Source organism: Cyprinus carpio, chromosome B13 (genome assembly GCF_018340385.1).
Source record: "Cyprinus carpio isolate SPL01 chromosome B13, ASM1834038v1, whole genome shotgun sequence".
Taxonomy (NCBI): Eukaryota; Metazoa; Chordata; class Actinopteri; order Cypriniformes; family Cyprinidae; genus Cyprinus; species Cyprinus carpio.
Window position 1 is genome coordinate 22,953,693 of NC_056609.1, and position 20,028 is coordinate 22,973,720.

The 20,028-nt window shown below is 35.6% G+C and overlaps 1 protein-coding gene across 1 annotated transcript; it reads right to left on the reverse strand.

The window, feature by feature from the left end:
- Positions 1 to 5,656: 5,656 nt before the first annotated feature.
- Positions 5,657 to 18,065, reverse strand: LOC109100420 (DDB1- and CUL4-associated factor 5-like). The gene is made up of 8 exons (XM_042737337.1): positions 17,610 to 18,065; positions 15,224 to 15,367; positions 14,960 to 15,136; positions 14,571 to 14,700; positions 12,934 to 13,147; positions 10,328 to 10,394; positions 10,118 to 10,245; positions 5,657 to 7,437 (listed from the first exon to the last, which is right to left on the reverse strand). Exons 1-8 carry the CDS (start codon positions 17,815 to 17,817, stop codon positions 6,124 to 6,126), a joined length of 2,382 nt encoding a protein of 793 aa, XP_042593271.1. The 5' UTR covers positions 17,818 to 18,065; the 3' UTR covers positions 5,657 to 6,123.
- Between the last annotated feature and the right edge of the window lie 1,963 nt (positions 18,066 to 20,028).

A 20,028-nucleotide genomic window follows, 5' to 3' on the forward strand; every position in this document is an offset into this window, starting at 1 on the left:
TTTCCTTATCGTGTTCAACAACAGAGAGACGATTCCATTTATGGCTGCCCTGAACTGTTCATCGAGACAATGAGCAGTGTGGGGAGTGGAAAAGCTGTAGTTCATTTCCTAAAGGGAGACCTGTTCCTCATCCGCAGGCTTTCATTAAACAAAAACTAGTGATTCTGTGAATTCTCTGAATGGCATCAGTTGAATCTGTTCAGCATCAGCCGCAGCAACTTTTCTGCAGTTGTTTTGTGTCAAACTCAATAACTGTGTTTTGATTCACAGGGCTCCAACAAAGGGTTCATGCTCTTTGCAAAACAATCAGGGGATGTCTGTAAGATTTCAACTTTATTTGACACAATTAGTTCATTTTGATTGGTCTGCAATGTCAACAAACAGACAACACCTGGGTCACAGATTAGGGGCTGACAATGATGACATCATATGCCTCACACACACACACACACACATTACCCTTTTCTACAGTAAAAATATTTTAAGAAATTAAAACAATTGTTTTCTATATTTTAAAATGCAATTATTCCTGTGATGACAACCCTAAATTTTCAGCAGTCATCACTCCAGTTTTCAGTGTCATATGATCCTTCAGAAATCATTCTTAAAACAGCAATAATCAGTGATTACAGTTTTGTTACTTAATATTCATGTGGAAACATTTTTAAGGATTTATCTATGAATTGAAAGTTAAAAAGAATAGCATTTAACCATGTAACCAAAAAAAGTCTGTCACTTTTTATCAGTTAATGCATCCCTGCTGAATTGACTTATTTCAGAACAAAACTAAGATAGATAGATAGATGAGTTTTACTCAAACCAGATGCCAAACTCTGTGCAGTACTTAGTGAGCAATGACTTATGGGTAAATTTTGTGTCCTTTGTGTATAAACTGCACCTGCCATTTTTAATCTCACTTTAATGTTGATGTTAAAACAACCGATTTATTAGAATTTGCTATAGGGACTATCAATCAATCGACTGTAGTGGAAGAGTTTAAGACAACAAGCCCTGCACTGAACTACAACATTATCCTATATGCTCTCATTAATCTTTCCCTTGGCCCTTCAAGCCCTCCAAGACAGATGGAGAGCAGATACCAGTGCATCACCATGGTGATGATTCTCACATCAGAATATCTTAGAACACTCACCCAGAAATTACAGCAGTCTACTTCCTGTTTGATGATGATTAGAATCATAGATAGGTAAAGATAGATGCCACATTTGACTGCTCCAGACACGTCCACCATCTTGGAATGGTCAGTAACTTCTTTCACACATACAGACTTTACTGGTAAATTACTGTTAAAACAGAGATCATGTGTGAAAGGACGTTTTCAAAAAAGCTGGTAAATTCGTTCCGGCAGTTTATAAGTATGAGAAGTTTTAACTGGTAATTTCCTCTTTGTGAACGCAGAGTGAGGTTACCGGTATGAGCATGTACAAGTTACGTCATGTACACGCTGACGTAAAACATCTACTCTGGGCCAATCCAGAACCGTTGAAATTCAAAATTCATAACATTCTGACACAGATGACATATTTACTCCAGCGATGTCATTCAGTTTTCTTTTATTATTATTTACCAAGAATATTGGTAACACTTTAGTGTCCAATTCTCACTATTACCTAGTTATTAGCATGAAATTACTGGGATATTGGTTGTTTATTATTACTTAAAAATCACATATTGTCTTATTCTGCAAGACATTCAAAATCCTTAATCCTATCCAATTCTTAAAATTAACAACTTCCTTACTATGTATTAATAAGCAGCAATTAGGAGTATACTGAGGCAAAAGTCATTTTTAATAGTGAAAATTGGACCCTAATCTAAAGTGTGACCAGAATAATTTATGTAGTTATCTCTTATTTTTTTGAAAGAATTAAAAGAACAGTTTCATGTCTATCCTAATATCATTAACTTGTCAAGGTTGATATAGGATTTAGAAAGTAATTAGGGTAACACTTTATATGATGCCCATATTTCTAATAGATTATAAGAGTATTAAGGCATTATAATGAATGCATAATGCATTATAAAAAACCTTATAATATGCTATATAATCTTATGAATATTCATAAGAACAGTTTTAATGTTTTATAATATTTACTTATTTGTGGTTATAGCTTTTAAGAGTATGATGATTTATAACACAGTGAAAATGTTGCATCCACTTAAGTTACAATGGATTATATTTCTCATAGTTATAATGTATTATAAGTAGGGCTGTCAATTGATTAAAATATTTAATTGCGATTAAGCGCATGATTGTCATGAGTTAACTCGTGATTAATCGCAACTCAATCGCACATTTTTATCTGTTCTAAATGTACCTTAAATTTATACTTTTCAAGTTTTTAATACTCTTATCAACATGGACATGGACGCTTTATGAAAATATGGATGCTTTATGCAAATGTATGTTTATTATTAGTGAAACCATAGTCAGCATAAAGCATGAAGTCTAGACGTTTCAAAGGTCATAGATGTTTTTTTAAAGAGCTTGTTCATATCTATTTGACACATGTAAATAAGAACATACAAATATCAGGTATTCCATTATTTCTCTTTCTTTGCAATGAGCACAGCTCTCCCTTCCAAGATGATAATCTGCACAAAAACCCTGATTTATAATCGAGACGTCTTCTGATCAAATCAAATAGGATAAGATAAAGACAACAGGGATCTCAATCCCATGGCAGAAACAGAGAAACAAATAGAGACATAATTGGCGTAGCTGCTGTTCCAACCAAGTAAAATTAATTTTAATTAACCCAAGCTAAAGAAAAATAATGCAGATTTGATCAGATATAACGGCAGTACAAGATTATGAGATGCATTATTTGAATGCTTGGCCAAAGAGATGTCTTTAATCTAGATTTAAACAGAGGGAGTGTGTCTGAACCCCGAATGTTATCAGGAAGGCTATTCCAGAGTTTGGGAAACAAATGCGAAAAAGCTCTACCTCCTTAAGTGTACTTTGCTATCCTAGATACTACAAAAAGTCCAGAGTTTTGCAATCTTAGGGAGCGTGATGGGTTGTAGCGTGGTAGAAGACTAGTTAGGTACGCAGGAGCTAAACCATTAAGGGCCTTGTAGATAAGTAATAATATTTTGTAACTGATACAGAACTTAATAGGTAGCCAGTGCAGAGACTGAAAATTGGGGTAATATGATCATATTTTCTTGACCTGGTAAGGACTCTAGCCACTGCATTTTGGACTACCTGTAGCTTGTTTATTGAAGATGCAGGACAACCACCTAGCAGTGCTCATGAATGCATGAACTAGCTTTTCTGCATCAGAAACAGGTAACATGTTTTGTAGTTTGGCGGTGTTTCTAAGATGGAAGAATACTATTTTTGTTACATGGGAAATATGATTTTCAAAAGTCAAGTTGCTGTCTAATATAACACCCAGATTTTTGACTGTAGAGGAAGTAACAGTACATCCGTCTAGTTACAAATTGTAATCCAAAAGATTCTGTGTACGGTTTTTGGTCCAACAATATCTCTGTCTTATCCAAATTTAATAGGAGAAAATTATTAATCATTTACATTTTTAACACACTCTGTTAGTTTAGATAATTATGACGTTTCATCTGGTCTTGTTGAGATATTAATTTGGGTATCATCAGCATAAAAGTGGAAACTAATCCCGTTTTTTCTAATAATATTACCAAGGGGCAACATGTATATTGAAAATAGCAGAGGACCTAGGACAGATCCTTGTGGCACTCCATATTTTACTGGTGATAAATGAGATGACTCCCCATTTAAATAAACAAAGTGGTAGCGATCGGACAGGTAGGATCTAAGCCTGGCCTTGAATACCTGTATAATTTTATAATCGATCTATGAGCATGTCATAATCTATAGTGTCGAATGCAGCACTAAGATCAAGTAAAACTAGCAATGAGATGTAGCCTTGGTCTGACACAAGAAGCAAGTCATTTGTAATTTTAACAAGTGCAGTTTCTGTGCTATGTGGGGCCTGAAATCTGACTGAAATACTTCATAGAGATACTTTTTTTGCAGGAAGGAGCACAATTGAGCAGACACAATTTTTTACAAATTTTAGATATAAAAGGAAGATGTGAAATGGGTCTGTAATTTGCCAGTGCACTAGGATCTAGTTGTGGTTTCTTAATAAGAGGCTTAATAACCGCCAGCTTGAATGGTTTTGGGACGTGACCTAAAGATAATGACGAGTTAATAATATTGAGAAGTGGTTCTTCTGCTACAGGTAACAACTCTTTCAGTAATTTAGTGTGTACAGGATCTAACAGACATATTGTTGGTTTAGATGCAGTGATAAGTTTATTTAGCTCTTCCTGTCCTATAGTTGTAAAGCACTGCAGTTTATCTTTGGGTGCGATGGATAAGACTAAAGTATTAGACGCTGTAGAATCTACATTTGCTATTGTATTTCTGATGTTATCTATTTTATCAGTGAAGAAATTCATAAAGTCATTACTATTAAACTGTGAGGGAATATTTAAATCAGGTGGCGTCTGGTTATTTGTTAATCTAGCCACTGTGCTAAATAAAAACCTTGGATTTTTTGGGTCATTTTCTACGAGTTTGTGGATATGCTTGGCCCTGGCAGCTTTTAGAGCCTGTCTATAGGTGGACATACTGTTTTTCCATGCAATTCTAAAAACATCCAAATTAGTTTTTCTCCATTTGCACCCAAGACTACAAGTTTCTTTCTTGAGAGAGTGGGTATTACTGTTGTACCATGGCACAGTACGTTTTTCTCTTAACGTGTCAAGATATATAGTCCATTATAAATGTAAAAGTAGATTTAATATGGTGTTCATTATGTTATAAATAATCATAATCTTAAAAGATATAACCACAAATGCATAAGGATTATAATGTATTTGTTATGTTATTTGTTATGTATTTGTTATGTTATTTGTTATGTTGTAATGTTATGATTATTTAAAAGATGATAAAACATATTATAAGGTTTTTTAATGCATTATCTATTCATTATAATGCCTTAAGAATACCCTTATAATGTATTGTAAATATGGGCTTCATAGAAAGTGTTACCGTAATTAGTAATTAAATACTTTTTGGAGAGTAATTTGTACAGTAATCTAATTACACTGTTGAAGATGTAATTAGTAACTAGTAGGCCTAATTAATTACTTTTTAGAGTAACTTACCCAAATCTGTATACCGGTAAAGTTGTTGCGATAATTTTTCGGCAATTTACTGGTATTACTGTGTGAAAGGGGCTAATGTGTTGTCACTCACAATTAAAAAACCTGGCTGTAAAAACCCCCAAAATTAAATACATTAAGAAATATGGTAAACTTTAGCAGGTACGAATGTGTTAGTTTTTGTTTTTAATATGATTTAACGCAATATTATAGTTTTTTAAACTATAGTGCCTGTTAAATGTTGTGTTAGCTAACGGCTTCATCTTGTTGTATTGGGTTATTTTAGCAAAATCACCTGCTGAAGTTTACTACGGATATAGATATTCATACATGCGTATAACTAGAGTTGCAGACAGGCAACTTACACATACTGCTTACGTATAGTGGCCCATAGAAACAGATGCTAATAAGGCATCTACCTATGCATATCTATGATTAGAATGGTGGACGATGAGGAAGAAGAGACATAACAAGAGGGTTTCTATGAAAACACTGGAACAGAACTTTAATGCAGAACTCTTATTGAGCTGCTGCTCAATGAGGTTACCATGGAAACACTGTTTTTCAATCCCCCCCCCCACACCTTCCCACCCCAGTTTCACTGATACAGACTAAGAACAGAAATCCTTGTAGAAATGCTCTCAAATCCCTTTTCTTCTCACAGCCCAAAAACAAAACCGGAACCCCCACCATAAAGGTTACAGGTTCAATGGAACTAAAATATTACAAAACCAAAAGCACTGCAGTTATTTTTTTCTTCCAATAACATATTAATATCACTATTATCTTTTTTTTTTTAGTGTCATCACTGTGGTGTGACCCCAGAATGCATGACATCAGGTAAAGAGAAAAAGGTAAGTTGGTTCAAAAATAATAAACCAAAAGTGTCCAAAATAAACAACTCAAAAAAAGTCTGACTCTGAGTCAATGAGTTGTGCTGTGACATCACCACGTTTTCGCCCTCTTCTCTGATGGAGATTCCTCCTCGTCTCCTGAGTCGGAACAAGTCCGTTTCCCAGCAACGCTGGAGATCTCCCTTCCAGAGGGCTCCCCCTGGGTTCTGGAGTCGCCAGAGTTCTTACTAAGTTCTGCCCCAGAGCATTCTGGGTGAATAGAGTCTGCGTGGTTCTCATCTGCATGTGGACGTCCGTTAACCCCAGCCGCTGTGGTGCGACTGCTGAGTGTCACGTTTATTTCCTCCACAGCACTTAACTCTTCCCCGCTAGTTCTCCCTCGCTCTGGTTCCTCTCCAGGCTCTGCGAGAAAGCCCGCTCGAGATTTTGCCCTCTCCACAGGAGCGTCACCACCTGAGAATGAGGAAGTGAAGCGGCGCCTACATCTGGACTGCATTTGTCTGTCAGATAAGTGTGTGGGACTTGAGCCGTGTCCGCTTGGTTTTTCTTTTCCACGATTCCTGAAAGGTCGACCTTCGTCGCCAGAGGACGAAGAGGGTGATGACGGATCATGGATGGAAATGTTGGGATAGTTGGAGGAATCTGTTGCGCCATGAAGATTTTGGGCTGAGTCTCTTCCTGAAATGGCCATGTGGCGCCTCAATCTGGCTGCATTGCGCTGTCGCATCCTGCTCCTGCGCAGCTCCTCGTCGACACCGTCAGTGCTAGAGGAGGAGCTAGAAGATGAGCTAGGGGAGGAGCTAGAACTGGAGGCCACGCCTGCTGAGGAGGCGTGGCTAGAAATGCTCGAGTTCTCACGTGGACTTGGAGATCTGGGACGGGGCATCGGGTCCAACCAGAAGCCACTGGAATCTGAGTCCTCGTTCACAAGGTCTAGCAGAAACGCAGATGCACGTGGTCTCGTTCGACTCCTCTGCGACACGCTCCTATCTTGATTGGTCCGCTCACTCCCAGACGCGTCCGGTCCGGCCAATGAGGATGAAGAGGAGTGGTCAGAGTCACTGTGATGAGCGGCAGATACATTAGCAGGAGATCGTGGGGTGGATCGCGTGGAGCGTGTGGACCGTCGAGCTCTCGCTTGCAGTTGTAGAATGGCGCCCTCGCTCAAATCGCTGTCCGAGTCCGAGCTCCACCCCTCAATCTCCCGACGAACCAGCGAGTCGAAGAAAGCCATCATCCGGGGGTCTTCCTGCACTGATTGGCTGACGTAATCATGTGACAGGCCACTTCCGCTGTTGAGGACCAGGCTTATGTATTCCTCATGAGTGTAGAGAGAGCGAGACTTGTCCTCCACCAAGCCTTCCAGATCACCAACACTATCTGGCTGCTGATATGGACTCCATACCTACAGAGACAAAGGGAGCTAATTAGGCCCATTTATTAGGCATTTATTTAACATTTTAACAAGTGACTTTCTTTCGAAATATATATACTAGTGTGTGTATATGTGTGTATATGTGTGTATATATGTATATATATATATATATATATATATATATATATATATATATATATATACACACACACACACACACACTCACTCACACACATATACTAGTGTGTGTAGTATATATATGTATATGTATAAAGAAAACTAATTTTGTTTACTTTGTATTAAGCTGACAGTGTATCTTTTTCCTACCATTATTAATGCTAGATGTATAAACTTCTTTCTATTCAGAATTATTTTTATAGAATTATAAAATAAATAAATATTGCTCTAAAACAGTTTTACAGAGTTTAAAGCATATAAGATAAAAGATTATAGTAAGATTCAAAAATATATATCATGTCTCAAAGATAGAGAAATCAACATTTAGATTAAATATTAAAAAAAAAGCCATTTTTCCATTTTTAAGATTTGTTTTATTCCTTACTGTCAATAACTGTGACTTCATGATTAATCTAATTATTATAATATAAAATTTTCATACACTACTGTTTAAAAGTTTAGGGTCAGTCAAATAAAATAAAAAATTCATCAAGGAAGCATTAAATTGATCAAAACTGACAATAAAGACATATAAAATATTACAAAAGATTTCTATTTTAAATAAACGCTGTTCTTTTAAATATTCTATTCATCAAAGAATCCTTAATTTAAACATTGTAATATTAAGAAATGTTTCTTGAGGATATTAGAATGATTTCTGAAGGATCATGTGACACTGAAGACTGGAGTAATGATGCTAAAAATTCAGCTTTGTCATCACAGGAATAAATTCCATTTTAAAATACATTAAAATAAAAAAGTTATATTAATATAAAATTCACAATATTACTGTTTTTACTGTATTTTTTAATTAAATAAATATAGTCTGGTCAGCATAAGAGATTAAACATAAAAAATATTCCAAACGCAGTTGATATGCATCAGTGTGAAAGCACAACGTGAGAGTCTGCTTTTGTGGTTACACTACAGTTTTTCTAACTAACTGTTCATACGCGAGTGTGAAACAGGCCTTAACACCCCAGAAATGTTCAAGAATTATTACAGAACTGAATGTGTATAAATCACTGTTGCCACTTCTATGTCTGTACAAACATAGCAGATGTGTATCTGTTTGTGTGTGATGCAAAAAACATGCCATGCTGGTCTCTGACAAACTTGACTCTTGAATTTAATGAGTAAGAACAGGTCCGCAGTGTTCTAGCGTTACTCAACATCTACTGCCTGCCAAACAAGATTTCACAAGAACCACCAGCAAAAGATACAGTCTCACTCAGTCTCACAATAGCCCATGAAGAAACAAACTCACTTAGAACATGAAAGCTGGATAACGACATCGAAAAACGGAGACCTTGTGGTCATGATGACATCGCAACAAGTAACCGCTGATTATGTTATATTTTTTAGGAAGCTGCAGTTGTGAAGCTGTAACTCTTCATAATGCTTCATAATGATATAGGCAAATAAACCGTGAAAGGAAAGTGAGACAGGTAAAGTGTGAGATGGGCAAAATCATGCCGAGATTCTGTGCCTTTAGGGTTTTAGGTGTGGCCTAAACCAGCGACAGCAGAAATTCATTTAAGACTAAATGTAAGACAGACACAAGTTCAGACATGATGATCTTTCTAAAACATGCAGAATCTTTTCTTCTATGTGTGTGTGTGTGTGTGTGGCAGGTCTGCTCGTGTCAGGCAGAAATAGTTTACCCAGAAATCAAATATCATCCATTTATTCACCCTCAAGTTCCAAACCCGTATGACTTTCTTCCGCATAACAGAAAAACAAAACATAAGTTAGAATGTTTATGCTGCTCTCTTGCACAAAATTTAAATGAATGTCAACAGATGCTGTTCAGCTTCAAATATGACAAAAATACACCCTAAAAGTATCACAAAAGAAGGCAAAATGTGTATGTTTGTGTGATGACCAGACTGAAAATAAATTCCTCTCAATGGTAGCTTTTTTTTGAAAGAAGTCTCTTATGCTCACCAAGGCTGCATTTATTTAATACAAAAATACAGTAAAAACAGTAACATTGTGACAAATTATTACAATTTGAAAATAACTTTTCTATTTTTATATATTTTAAAATGTCATTTATACTTGTGGAGAACTATTTTGTAAAGTTATAAATGTGTTTGCTGTCACTTTTGATTCATTTAATGTGTCCTTTCTGAATAAAAGTATTAATTTCTTTAAAAAAAAAAAAAAAGCTTATGTGAGAACCAGCGGTGTCAAAAATGAGACTGGAGAGCTACAGTGAAGGGGAAGGTTTTCAATAAACACCTACATAAATTGTCAGTTAACGTGGAATATAATACACAATTCATATGGATTAGTTTTATAGTTATTTAAATCCAACCATCTCCGTTCATTTTTACAGTAGTGTGAAAAAAGCAGAGTAAACATCTCTCTTTGTGATCCATTGAAGAAAGACAGTCATAAAGGTTTAGAACAACATAATGAGGAGTAAATTATGACAGAATTTACTCCTAGAATCTAGAATCTCTTCTGTTTAGTTTGTTCTGATGCTCAATATGTTTATAATAATGTTTGTATAAGAGTAACAACTAACCTTAATGACCTTCTCCACCCCTGAGGAGCAGATCATGTACGTGTGAGGGTTAAAGCGGACCTGATTCACAATGGACCGATGACCTTTCAGAACCATAAAAGCCCCGTTCACCACTCGACCAGGACCTCCTGTGGAGACAGAGAGAGAATGAGTCCATAAATAATAATAACATCAGACACGGTTAGCCTGTGCATGAGTGACGGTGTTTACCTGCTTCAGGGTCACTGGGGATTCTCCACATGTAAAGGTTAAAATCATCGGAGCCAGACAAGATGTACTGAAAAGACATAAATATATATTATCACACACACACACACACTAACCAATTATGTCACACTGTTCTAGAGAAATATGACACGGTGTGCAAAGAGAAGTTTCAAGAACTATATAAAAAAAAAAATTGTACATATACTGCCATTCAAACATTTAGAGTTTTTGTTTTTTGATAATTACTTATGATTAAATTGATTAAAAGTGACAGTAAATGCATTTATAATCTTTACAAAAGATTTCTATTTAAAATAAATGCTGTTGTTCTAAATAAAGGTTCTATTTCTATTCACCAAAGAATCCTGAAAAAAATGTCTCAGTTTCCACAAAAAAATTTTTTTTAAAGAAATGAATTCTTTAATTCTGTAAGGATGCATTAAATTGATCAAAAGTGACAGCAAAGCGTTTTATATTGTAAAATAAATGTTTCCACAATCACAATTTGCACAAAAATATTAAGTAGCACAACTGTTTTCAACTTTGATAATAATAATTAATTTTTCTTAAGCACCAAATCACCATCTTAGAATGACTTCTTTAGGATCATGTGACACTGAAGACTGGAGTAATAGCTGCTGAAAATTCAGCTTTGGCAACACAGAAATAAACGACATTTTAAAATATATTAAAATAGAATACAGTTATTTTAAATTGTAATGATATTTCACATATTACAGTACTGCAGCCTTGGTGAGCATCTAAGACTTTGCTCAAAAAAATCTTACCGACCCCAAACCTTTAAATGGTAGTTTAGAAATAACATAGAACATTAACTTTATTTATAATGGAAAAAAAGTTTTTCCCAAAGAGGAGGTTTTCAGACACATTTATCTAATTTCTGAAAACAGTTTTGAGTAAAATAAACACACTGAGCGGTTCAGATGTTAGAGAGAATTTAGGGAGGAGAATCCACTGCTCTGTAGAAGGAGGTGTAAGACAGTCTGACAGAGAGAGAGAGAGAGCAGAAACAGCTGGACAAACACACAAAACATCCAAACACAGAACCCAAGAGACCAGAGCGCGCGCACACAGACAGACAGACAGGCAGAAGAGCATCTGCTGAGCTTTAGATTCAACACTGATAAAAACAAGCTTCTACAAGCCATAACCCAACATTCCCTCACTGAACATACCTGAACACACACACACTCAACATCTACTGACACACACGTCCACCAGCCCACAAACATGTACACACATGCACACACAAAACCTCTCCTGTGCAATCAGCGATCCGTCACATACACACACTCTTATATTACCCATTACCAGATGTATTAAAGGGACTGGTTAAGTTAGTCATTTGTTCACTCTACATTGTTCAGACAGCCAGGGAGATAGAAAGACAGATTAGGTTTATTAGAAATGGGTCACTTGGAGATTCAGTTAATTCTGTTATGCTCCATCTAGCAGTTTTCTGAATAAAAGATGTGAATCCCAAATAAACCAGTCTGACCGGCGTCTGATGGATATTACCTTAAACCAGACTAATTATGCAGATGCACTTAGGAATTAAACATAAAAGAAGGAAATAATACTTTTTAAAATATGATTATAGATCATCTCAGCAGCCATAGTTAAATCAGCAGCCTAATAAAAGCTGATTTATTCTACATGGAACAGTTTGTCTTTTGGTGGCTGCCATGTTGAGATCACTTGACAAGCTGAGTACCATTTCCTTTCCATCTTGGGTACCATACTATTATCAAAAAATTGGTAATTTGTTAAATATCTACTATAATATATGACCACTGACCACAAAACCAGTTATAAGGGTCAATGTTTTGAAATTGAGATTTATACATCATCTAAAAGCTGAATAAATAAGCTTTCCATTGATGTATTGTTGGGATAGGACAATATTTGGCAGAGATACAACTATTTGAAAATCTGGAATCTAAATATTAAGAAAATCGTTCTCCAAATGAAGTTCTTAGCAATAAATATTACTAATCAAAAATTAAGTTTTGATATATTTAGGATAGGAAATTTACAAAATATCTTCATGGAGCATGATCTTTACTTAATATCCTAATGATTTTTGTCATGGAAAAAAAAAACAATAATTTTGACCTATACAATGTATTGTGCTACTTATGACTGGTTTTGTGGTCCAGGGTCGCATAACAAAATATATAAGATTTGTTTGCAGTGTTCAAAGTTGGGTAAGATTTTTTTTATGTGAAATTTGAAAGACTTCTGACCAAGAGGTGCTGACCAGGCTGCATTTATTTGATCAAAAATAGAGTAGAACAATAATACTGTGAAATATTATTACAATTTAAATAACTGTTTTCTATATGAATATATTTTAAAATGTAATTTACTCCTGTGAAGGCAAAGCTGAATTTACTCCATGATCCTTCAGAAATCATTCTAATATGCTGATTTGATATGCAACTTAATTTGTCTCTGCTTGATTGAAAGTAATTTAAAGTTGTGGGATTTTTTTTTTTTTTTTTTGCCATTTTTGGATGGCAATCAATAAATGAAAGACACTTTTGTCCCACATCTACTGGAAGTTTTGAGTATCCTTTTTATCTAACCTGATCCTGGTCTCCAGCAAAGCAGCAACTCTTCATAGTACAGGAGTTGAAGTAGCCCTGGTTATCAAACTGGAAGCTGGGCAGACGAGAGTGGAGCTCGTACAGGACAGGAGGCAGACGTCTGCGCAGAGCCAGCAGCTGCGTCCCCATGCTGTTAAAACGCACACTCATGGCACTCTGAAGAGACAAACTCCCTCCGTACCGCAACAGAGAACTACAGCACAGAGAGAGAGAGACATCAACCTCAGAGGAAAGTAGGTTATTATAAAAGATCATTATTCAGCTTTGTGTTATTTCAGGAGATCATGTCTGCAGTGACCAATCTTTGAACATCCTTACACAAGCTCTGCTGTCCTCTGCTGGTCTCAGGCAGTAAAGCAGACAGCTATGATGATAAAGCTGGCTTTGTCAGCTAGACTGCAGCCCATATTTGGACCAAAGCAAGCGTTCCAAACTTTTACTGGACATAGTTCAGCAACCCTTTTTGCGCATAAACACAGTTCTCTGTAACACTTGATTCTGATTAACCAATTGCAGCCAGACATACTTTTATAATGACACTAAAACGGTTTATTTGAACAATGTCCATGGCAGCTATCTTAGTTACTTTCCTATTCCTCATGGCCCTCTGCAGTCGCTTTTTTCACACAAAATAAAAAAAACTTTCAACTCAAACTAATATTTAATGTTTATGCTCACAAAGGATGCATTTGTTTAATCAAAAATGTTACTTCAATTTAAAAACTATTTACACCGTAATTGAAGTCTACAGTGTTTCACAGTCAACAAAGGTTTAAAATAAGGAAAATTGCACTTTTGGATAAACAAGGCAACATAATAGATGCACATGTGGAGGTAGAAAAACAAAGTTATTTAAGACCCATGGGATTGCTTGTAATAAAGATTTAAATGCAAAAGAAAAGGCACGAGAGCCAACTGTATTTTTAATTTAATATTTTTGTGATAGCCTTCTTTTAACGTAAGAAATGTAGGCTATAGGCTGTGATTAAATGTTCTGCCAATTGCTTGAGCAACTTAATATATAAATCTAGAAGTCAAATGCATTAAATAATATATTGTTTATATTGATTGTTTAAATGTGCCAGTTTCGAAAAAATATCATATTACTGTACTGTGTGAAAAAAAAGTACCACAATCAGAATCAATTTGGATTTGAAATTAAATGTTGAGTTTGTGGTTTACATCCGCAAATTAGTAGCAGACTAACCACCCCTGATTTACATACTAGTTCTTATTTTTCAAACTCATACACTAAAAATAGATTTATTAACAAAGTAATTGATAATTGTTTTGAAAAATGTTTAGCCTCTCTCAGTCCCTCTCAAACTGTCTTTTGATCATGTCTTTCAGACTTTGTCTTTCTTTCTTTCTTTTCTTTTAAACGCCATACCAGCTTCTAAGGCTATATTCATGGCGAGAATAAAGTGCAATCAATCAAAGGAAGACTAGAAAAGATGTTTAAAATTTATTTCCTCTAGAAATCTTAGGACCATGTTCGGATTCACTTGATTAAAATTTTTTCCAAAAGTATCAACGGAATAAAAAAGGTTTCTCTTTCAGAATTTGAAAGAAAAAGGTTAGAGTGATAGAGTGATGGAATGTGATCTCCATCTCACCTGCGTGGTTTGCGGATGTCCCACAGTCCCACCCCCTCTTTAGAGTTTGCAGTTGCCAGCAGACGGGGTTCTACTGGGTTAAACATCACACTGTGGAACGCTGAGGGGTAGTTGGCCAGGCAGAACGGTTCTAGAACACACAACAGAATTAAGAGTAACACCGGATCTAGAACAGTTCAAGATTTAAACAAAACAGAGGTTCTAGAATACACACCCACAAAAAAATGTATTATGGTTTCCACAAAAAAATTAGGCAGCACAACCTTTGATAATAATAATAAGGAATGTTTCTTGAGCACCAAATTAGAATAAAAGAATGATTTCTGAATTTGATTAACCTTTATGTGTCATTAAAAAAGGGGGCCATATTAAAACCACTGAGTGTGTACCTCCATGTGGTGGTTCTCTCGTGTCCCATATGAGAACCCGGCCGTCATCAGAGGAGCTGGCGAAGACGTTATCGTTAACAGGACTGACGGACAGACCATACACAGCATCATCATGCAAAAAGACATTGAGCGTCTCGCCACGTTCTACGTCATGCAGAATCACCTGCTCATCATTTCCTGCAGCGACAGACAGAAGCATTAGACATCTGATCTCACCTCTGTTTCAGCTGCAGCATCACGAACCTGAGCAGCTGCTTGTTTTACCTCCTGAGAAAACACGTTTGTTGGTGCTGTCAAATGCCAGGCAGAAGATGTTGGACAGGTGCTCCCCCTTCAACTTGATCGGTTTGGCTCGTGAGTGTATTGCTTTCTCCATGTGCCACAGCAGCACCCTGCGGTCATCTCCACCTACAACACAAGACATATTAATAGATTCACCAGAGAAATGTTTCAGCATCACTCTCCTGAGGGTATGAAAGTAAGGTTATATGTGCACAATCTGGCTGGTTTACAGACACCAAAGAAGAGTTCGGGAGGCTTGTTCTCAACAGAAGTTCAGGAATTCATGGTCGTGATAACAAAAACATCATACTCCTGCTCTGATTAACTAGCTGGTGCAAATATCTAAATGTGATAGAGTTCTGCTCAGTAATTTCATCAAGAGTTGAGCTTTTTATTGTTAGAAATAAATATATAGCTACTTTAATCTTCACTCTCACTGTTAATTTTGTATTGTTTGTAAAATAATGCACAGATCTGGAGACTTGCAAAAAAGCTCTGACTATGTCCGTAAATAAAATTCTGAGCCAACTGGAAAACAGACATTTGTATCTAATGAAAGAGTTTCAGGTGACTGCCTTGTGTTACAACAGTGACAATTTCCATATGCCATTTTAATCTTAAGAAATTAATACTTGTTTATTCATTAAGGACACATTAAATTGATAAAAACGGACTGTTACAAAAGATTTCTATTTCAAATAAATGCTGTTCTTTTAAGCTTTCTATTCATCAAGGCATCCTGAAATAAAGTATCACGGTTTACACAAAAATATTAAGCAGCACAGCTGTTTTCAACATTGTTAATCATAAAATAAATATCTGCATATTACAATGATGTCTGATGGATTATTATTATGTGATACTGAAGACTGGAGCTTAGCATTACAGTAATAAATTACATTTTAAAGTTATTTGAAATTGTAATATTTCACAATATTAATGGTGAGCATAAGAGACTTCTTCTTTTAAACAATTCTTACCAACCCCACACTTATGAACAGTAGGCCTAGTCTATCATTGTGAGACATGTTTTATTTAAATAGGTGGATTTCCACTACAGCATTTGTTGCCATGCAAACCATTAAAGTTGACAGCATCCTACTGCTGTTTAAGTGTCATCTGTTGTACAAAATGAAACTGAAATTTCAGGGTTTTGCAGTTAGTTTCATAGTGAAACTATACAAAGCCTGTGTAAAGAAGAAAAAAAATACATTCTCACTTCAAAATCTTCTCTTTGAGTGTTTTGACCCATGGGTTTACATGACTTCTCTAGTCATGACTGGAGTTAAAAGTATTTTAAAGCTACTTTCTAGCTGATAAAATACTTTAAAGTCAAGCATTGCTAGAAAACTTTTCCAGGCCGTGAAACCACCATTTTAAAATCGTCTGGTATTTCCTGGTCTCCAGAAGCATGGGAACTCTCCGCATTCACCACACTGTACATGCCTAATGTAAAGACTGAAAATATGCAAGTGCAAAAGCATACAAAGGACTTGAGCAGGAAAGAATGTGTGAAGCCAAAAGAATTAGTAACAGCTGCAAACAATTAATGAGTCAGCAAGAAAAAGAGTCCGACTGAAACTACTGAGGCCCTTCTACAGTCTGAACCACCTACAAAGGTGCATTCACTTAGTTCTGACTCTCATTTGTACTAATAGTAGGCTACTAGTGATAAAGACTTCATACTGACTTCAGCCTGGATGGATGAAGTTTGTGAACAGGTTAATTTTCATTTTTGGATGCAGTTCTAACAAGTTGCAGCGACTGTATCTTGGACAGGGATTTATTTTCAGTGTGGCGACTATGATTGTGTTTGCAGTTAGTGTTTAATGCCTTGCCATTTATCTACGAACTATAGCATGGTAGATCTTTTTATTGTTTATTATAACAGATTTAAGTTAGTTAGTTATCTGTAGGTTTATTTTTTTTTGTTCGGTTGGTCACGTGATGTCAACATGGTCACGCCCATAAAGGGGCGACCCACTTCATGCAGAATTAAAAAAAGCTTTTTCTAGAAGACTGATCTTCATCTCATGTGGATGTGCATTATGCAATCTAATATCGTTTTTAATTACATTACTCTAGTCATTGCGTTTCTTTGTGTAAAACTTTGTTTTTCTATACTGAGTGCACCCTTAACATGATATATATCACTGATAGAAAGACTGAAACCTGTGTTTTTTTGGCAATGCCCAGGAAAAGAAAAACAAACAAAAAAAAACATGCATGCACAATCTGACAAATTGAAGACGTCAAAGCAATCCTGTCTATGCATGTTTTATTCTGCATGCCTGATCTCTACTCCTGTCTGTCTTTCTCTCGCTGACCCACGTTAGTAAGATCAGCGTGCGGAACCGGAGGACCTTACCGGACACCAGCCACTGGCCTCCATTGTTGGAGAACTCGATGGCGTTGACGCAGCCGAAGTGGCCGAGCATGTCCTTCTTATAGAGGCTGGAGCAGCCGGCCAGTCTGCGCCGCTGGAAGTCCTCCTTCAGCTGCGGCTGTCCGACGATCGTCCTGCGGGAGAGGAACCCGACGGCGCTCCGCATGCTGCAGCCCCGCACCTCCTTCATCTCTCCTCCTGTAAACGAGTGTCAACGCCGCCGCTAGAGTGCCCCGGCCGTCATTAGTTTGAGCTCAGGTATGATTCGGTGGATTCTGCTTCGGCTGGAGGATGTACCGTTACATGTTTGCTCGGTAAAGCATTAAAGTGCGCAGCAAAAACAGAAGGTTGTTTAGAGTCCCACCGACCGCCGGCACTTCCTGCTCCGGTGCAAGGGTGATGACGTCACACGAGCGGATCACTAACGCCGAACCAGAACCGCTGCTGTACTTTCTGATTGAATGTTATATAATATGTTTATATAATTTGTGAACACTTGTGCCTCGGTAATCTGTATTGCTTTTAATGCAGTGCTTGATTTTGGAATGGTTTCTTGTTATTAAAAAGTGATCCAGTATGCTGTATGTGTACATCTATTTAGGTATTTATTTGTTTATATATAAGTTAATATCTAACTAGTTAAATATGTTATTTGTTAAATATGTATTCGGGTTAATTGAGACGTTTTGTTCCAGTCATCTCAATGGAAAAAGTGAACCAAATTACTGGCTTTATACACCCAGGAAATTAAAATATTTAAAGTAAATTAAAAAAAAATATATATAAATAGGGACCATATTAAAATAAGCTATTTATACAATATTGTATTATTGTAAGGACTTATTTTAAAAAAAAAGGAAGATAATAAAAATAAATCATTTTACACTTTATAAATTCTTATATCAAAAGATATTTTTTAAGTGATTTACTAAATTTTTTTTATTAAAACTAAAATTGAATTAAATATATTATATATTAAGTTATTTAGATTAAAAATATTTATATTTAACTTTTAAACTCAGATGTTAACAATGTAACATTTTTAATATTTAAAATAAAATAAAACATGTAAATAGAAACAATATTAAATTACTTATATTTTATCATTGGTCTTTATTAAAATGCAAATAATAATAATAATAAACCTCTTTACTCTTCATCAATTTACTCTCATATCAAAAGATAACATGTATCTTTAAATTAAGTTGTAGATATATACAGAGAGAGAGAGAGATGTAAAAAAAATAACACTGCTAAATTATAAATTACATATTAAATTTTTCAGATTCAGATTCAAAAGATTCATATTTAAAAAAGTCATGTTTTGATTCAGTGTTTGGTGACTAAGTGCAAATATCGAATACTCATTTAATATTCACTCAACAAGCATAAAAATGACAAGCAGGGACCAAAACAAATCTTAGTGTGTGTAGTTTTATTAAATTGCATTAAGGAATTACAGTGGTAGTATTTTTTTCAACAGTTTTTCGTACAAATACAAATTAATCTGAGTAATCCCCCATAACTGGAGGAGAACTTTTCAATTAAAAAAGCTAAAAGGTTTTTAAATTATATTTTTAATAAAAGACGAAACAAAACTAATACTAGTGGCAGGTATACATTTAAACAGGAAACAGACAGTCCTTTAGCATAGCTTTAACTATAAGCTGACATCATTAGCACAGCTCCTTACATACTGTGTATGAGAAGTTATGAACCTTTTACAGTCTGGACAAGCATGAAGTATTTCCATTAAATCACAGCAAAACCTCTGGTGACCAGAAATAGAACACTGACATCATTGCACATGTTTGCCAATTGCTTGCATTAATCATGACAAGTGTGAGTCTGTGAGTTAAATTATGGGATGGTTCCCTCTGGGGTTGGATTTGTTTGTTGTGACATATTTTGGCTTTCTAAGGAGCAAGTGAGGCACAATATAATTTGATTTAAAACTACTCTATAGGAGTAATGAGGATTAAACAATCTCACTGTCTTGCAAAGCAGAGACGAAAAGATAGTTCAGAGCCTCGCTAAAAAGGCCTTAGGAAAAAGGCATGTCTAATACCTTTATAACACTGAGTCATTAACGTCTACACATGCTCATGTCACCTACAGACAGGTATACTGTATGCACACAGGTTGTGGAACACTGTAATTCTTATGCTACATTTAGTGAGATTAAAATATAGTGACATATGTATGTAGCTTGTTTGTTTAGTGTTAATGAAACATCTACAGGTCATATTTCACCCCTAAATCAGAAGAACAATTTTTTTTTGGCCATCAAGTTTTTCTAAACTGTGACAAAAAAAGAGTCACATAATATATATATATAATAATCACATAATATATATTTTTTAAACAAACAAAGGTAGTACAACAAATATTACCATACTGT

Coding starts and splice junctions, on each gene's coding strand:
- LOC109100420 (XM_042737337.1), bottom strand. CDS start 17,817: ATGAAGGAGGTGCGGGGCTGCAGCATGCGGAGCGCCGTCGGGTTCCTC. Junction 15,368..17,609: donor AGGCCAGTGGCTGGTGTCCG/GTAAGGTCCTCC, acceptor CTTGTGTTGTAG/GTGGAGATGACCGCAGGGTG. Junction 15,137..15,223: donor CAAACGTGTTTTCTCAGGAG/GTAAAACAAGCA, acceptor CTGTCGCTGCAG/GAAATGATGAGCAGGTGATT.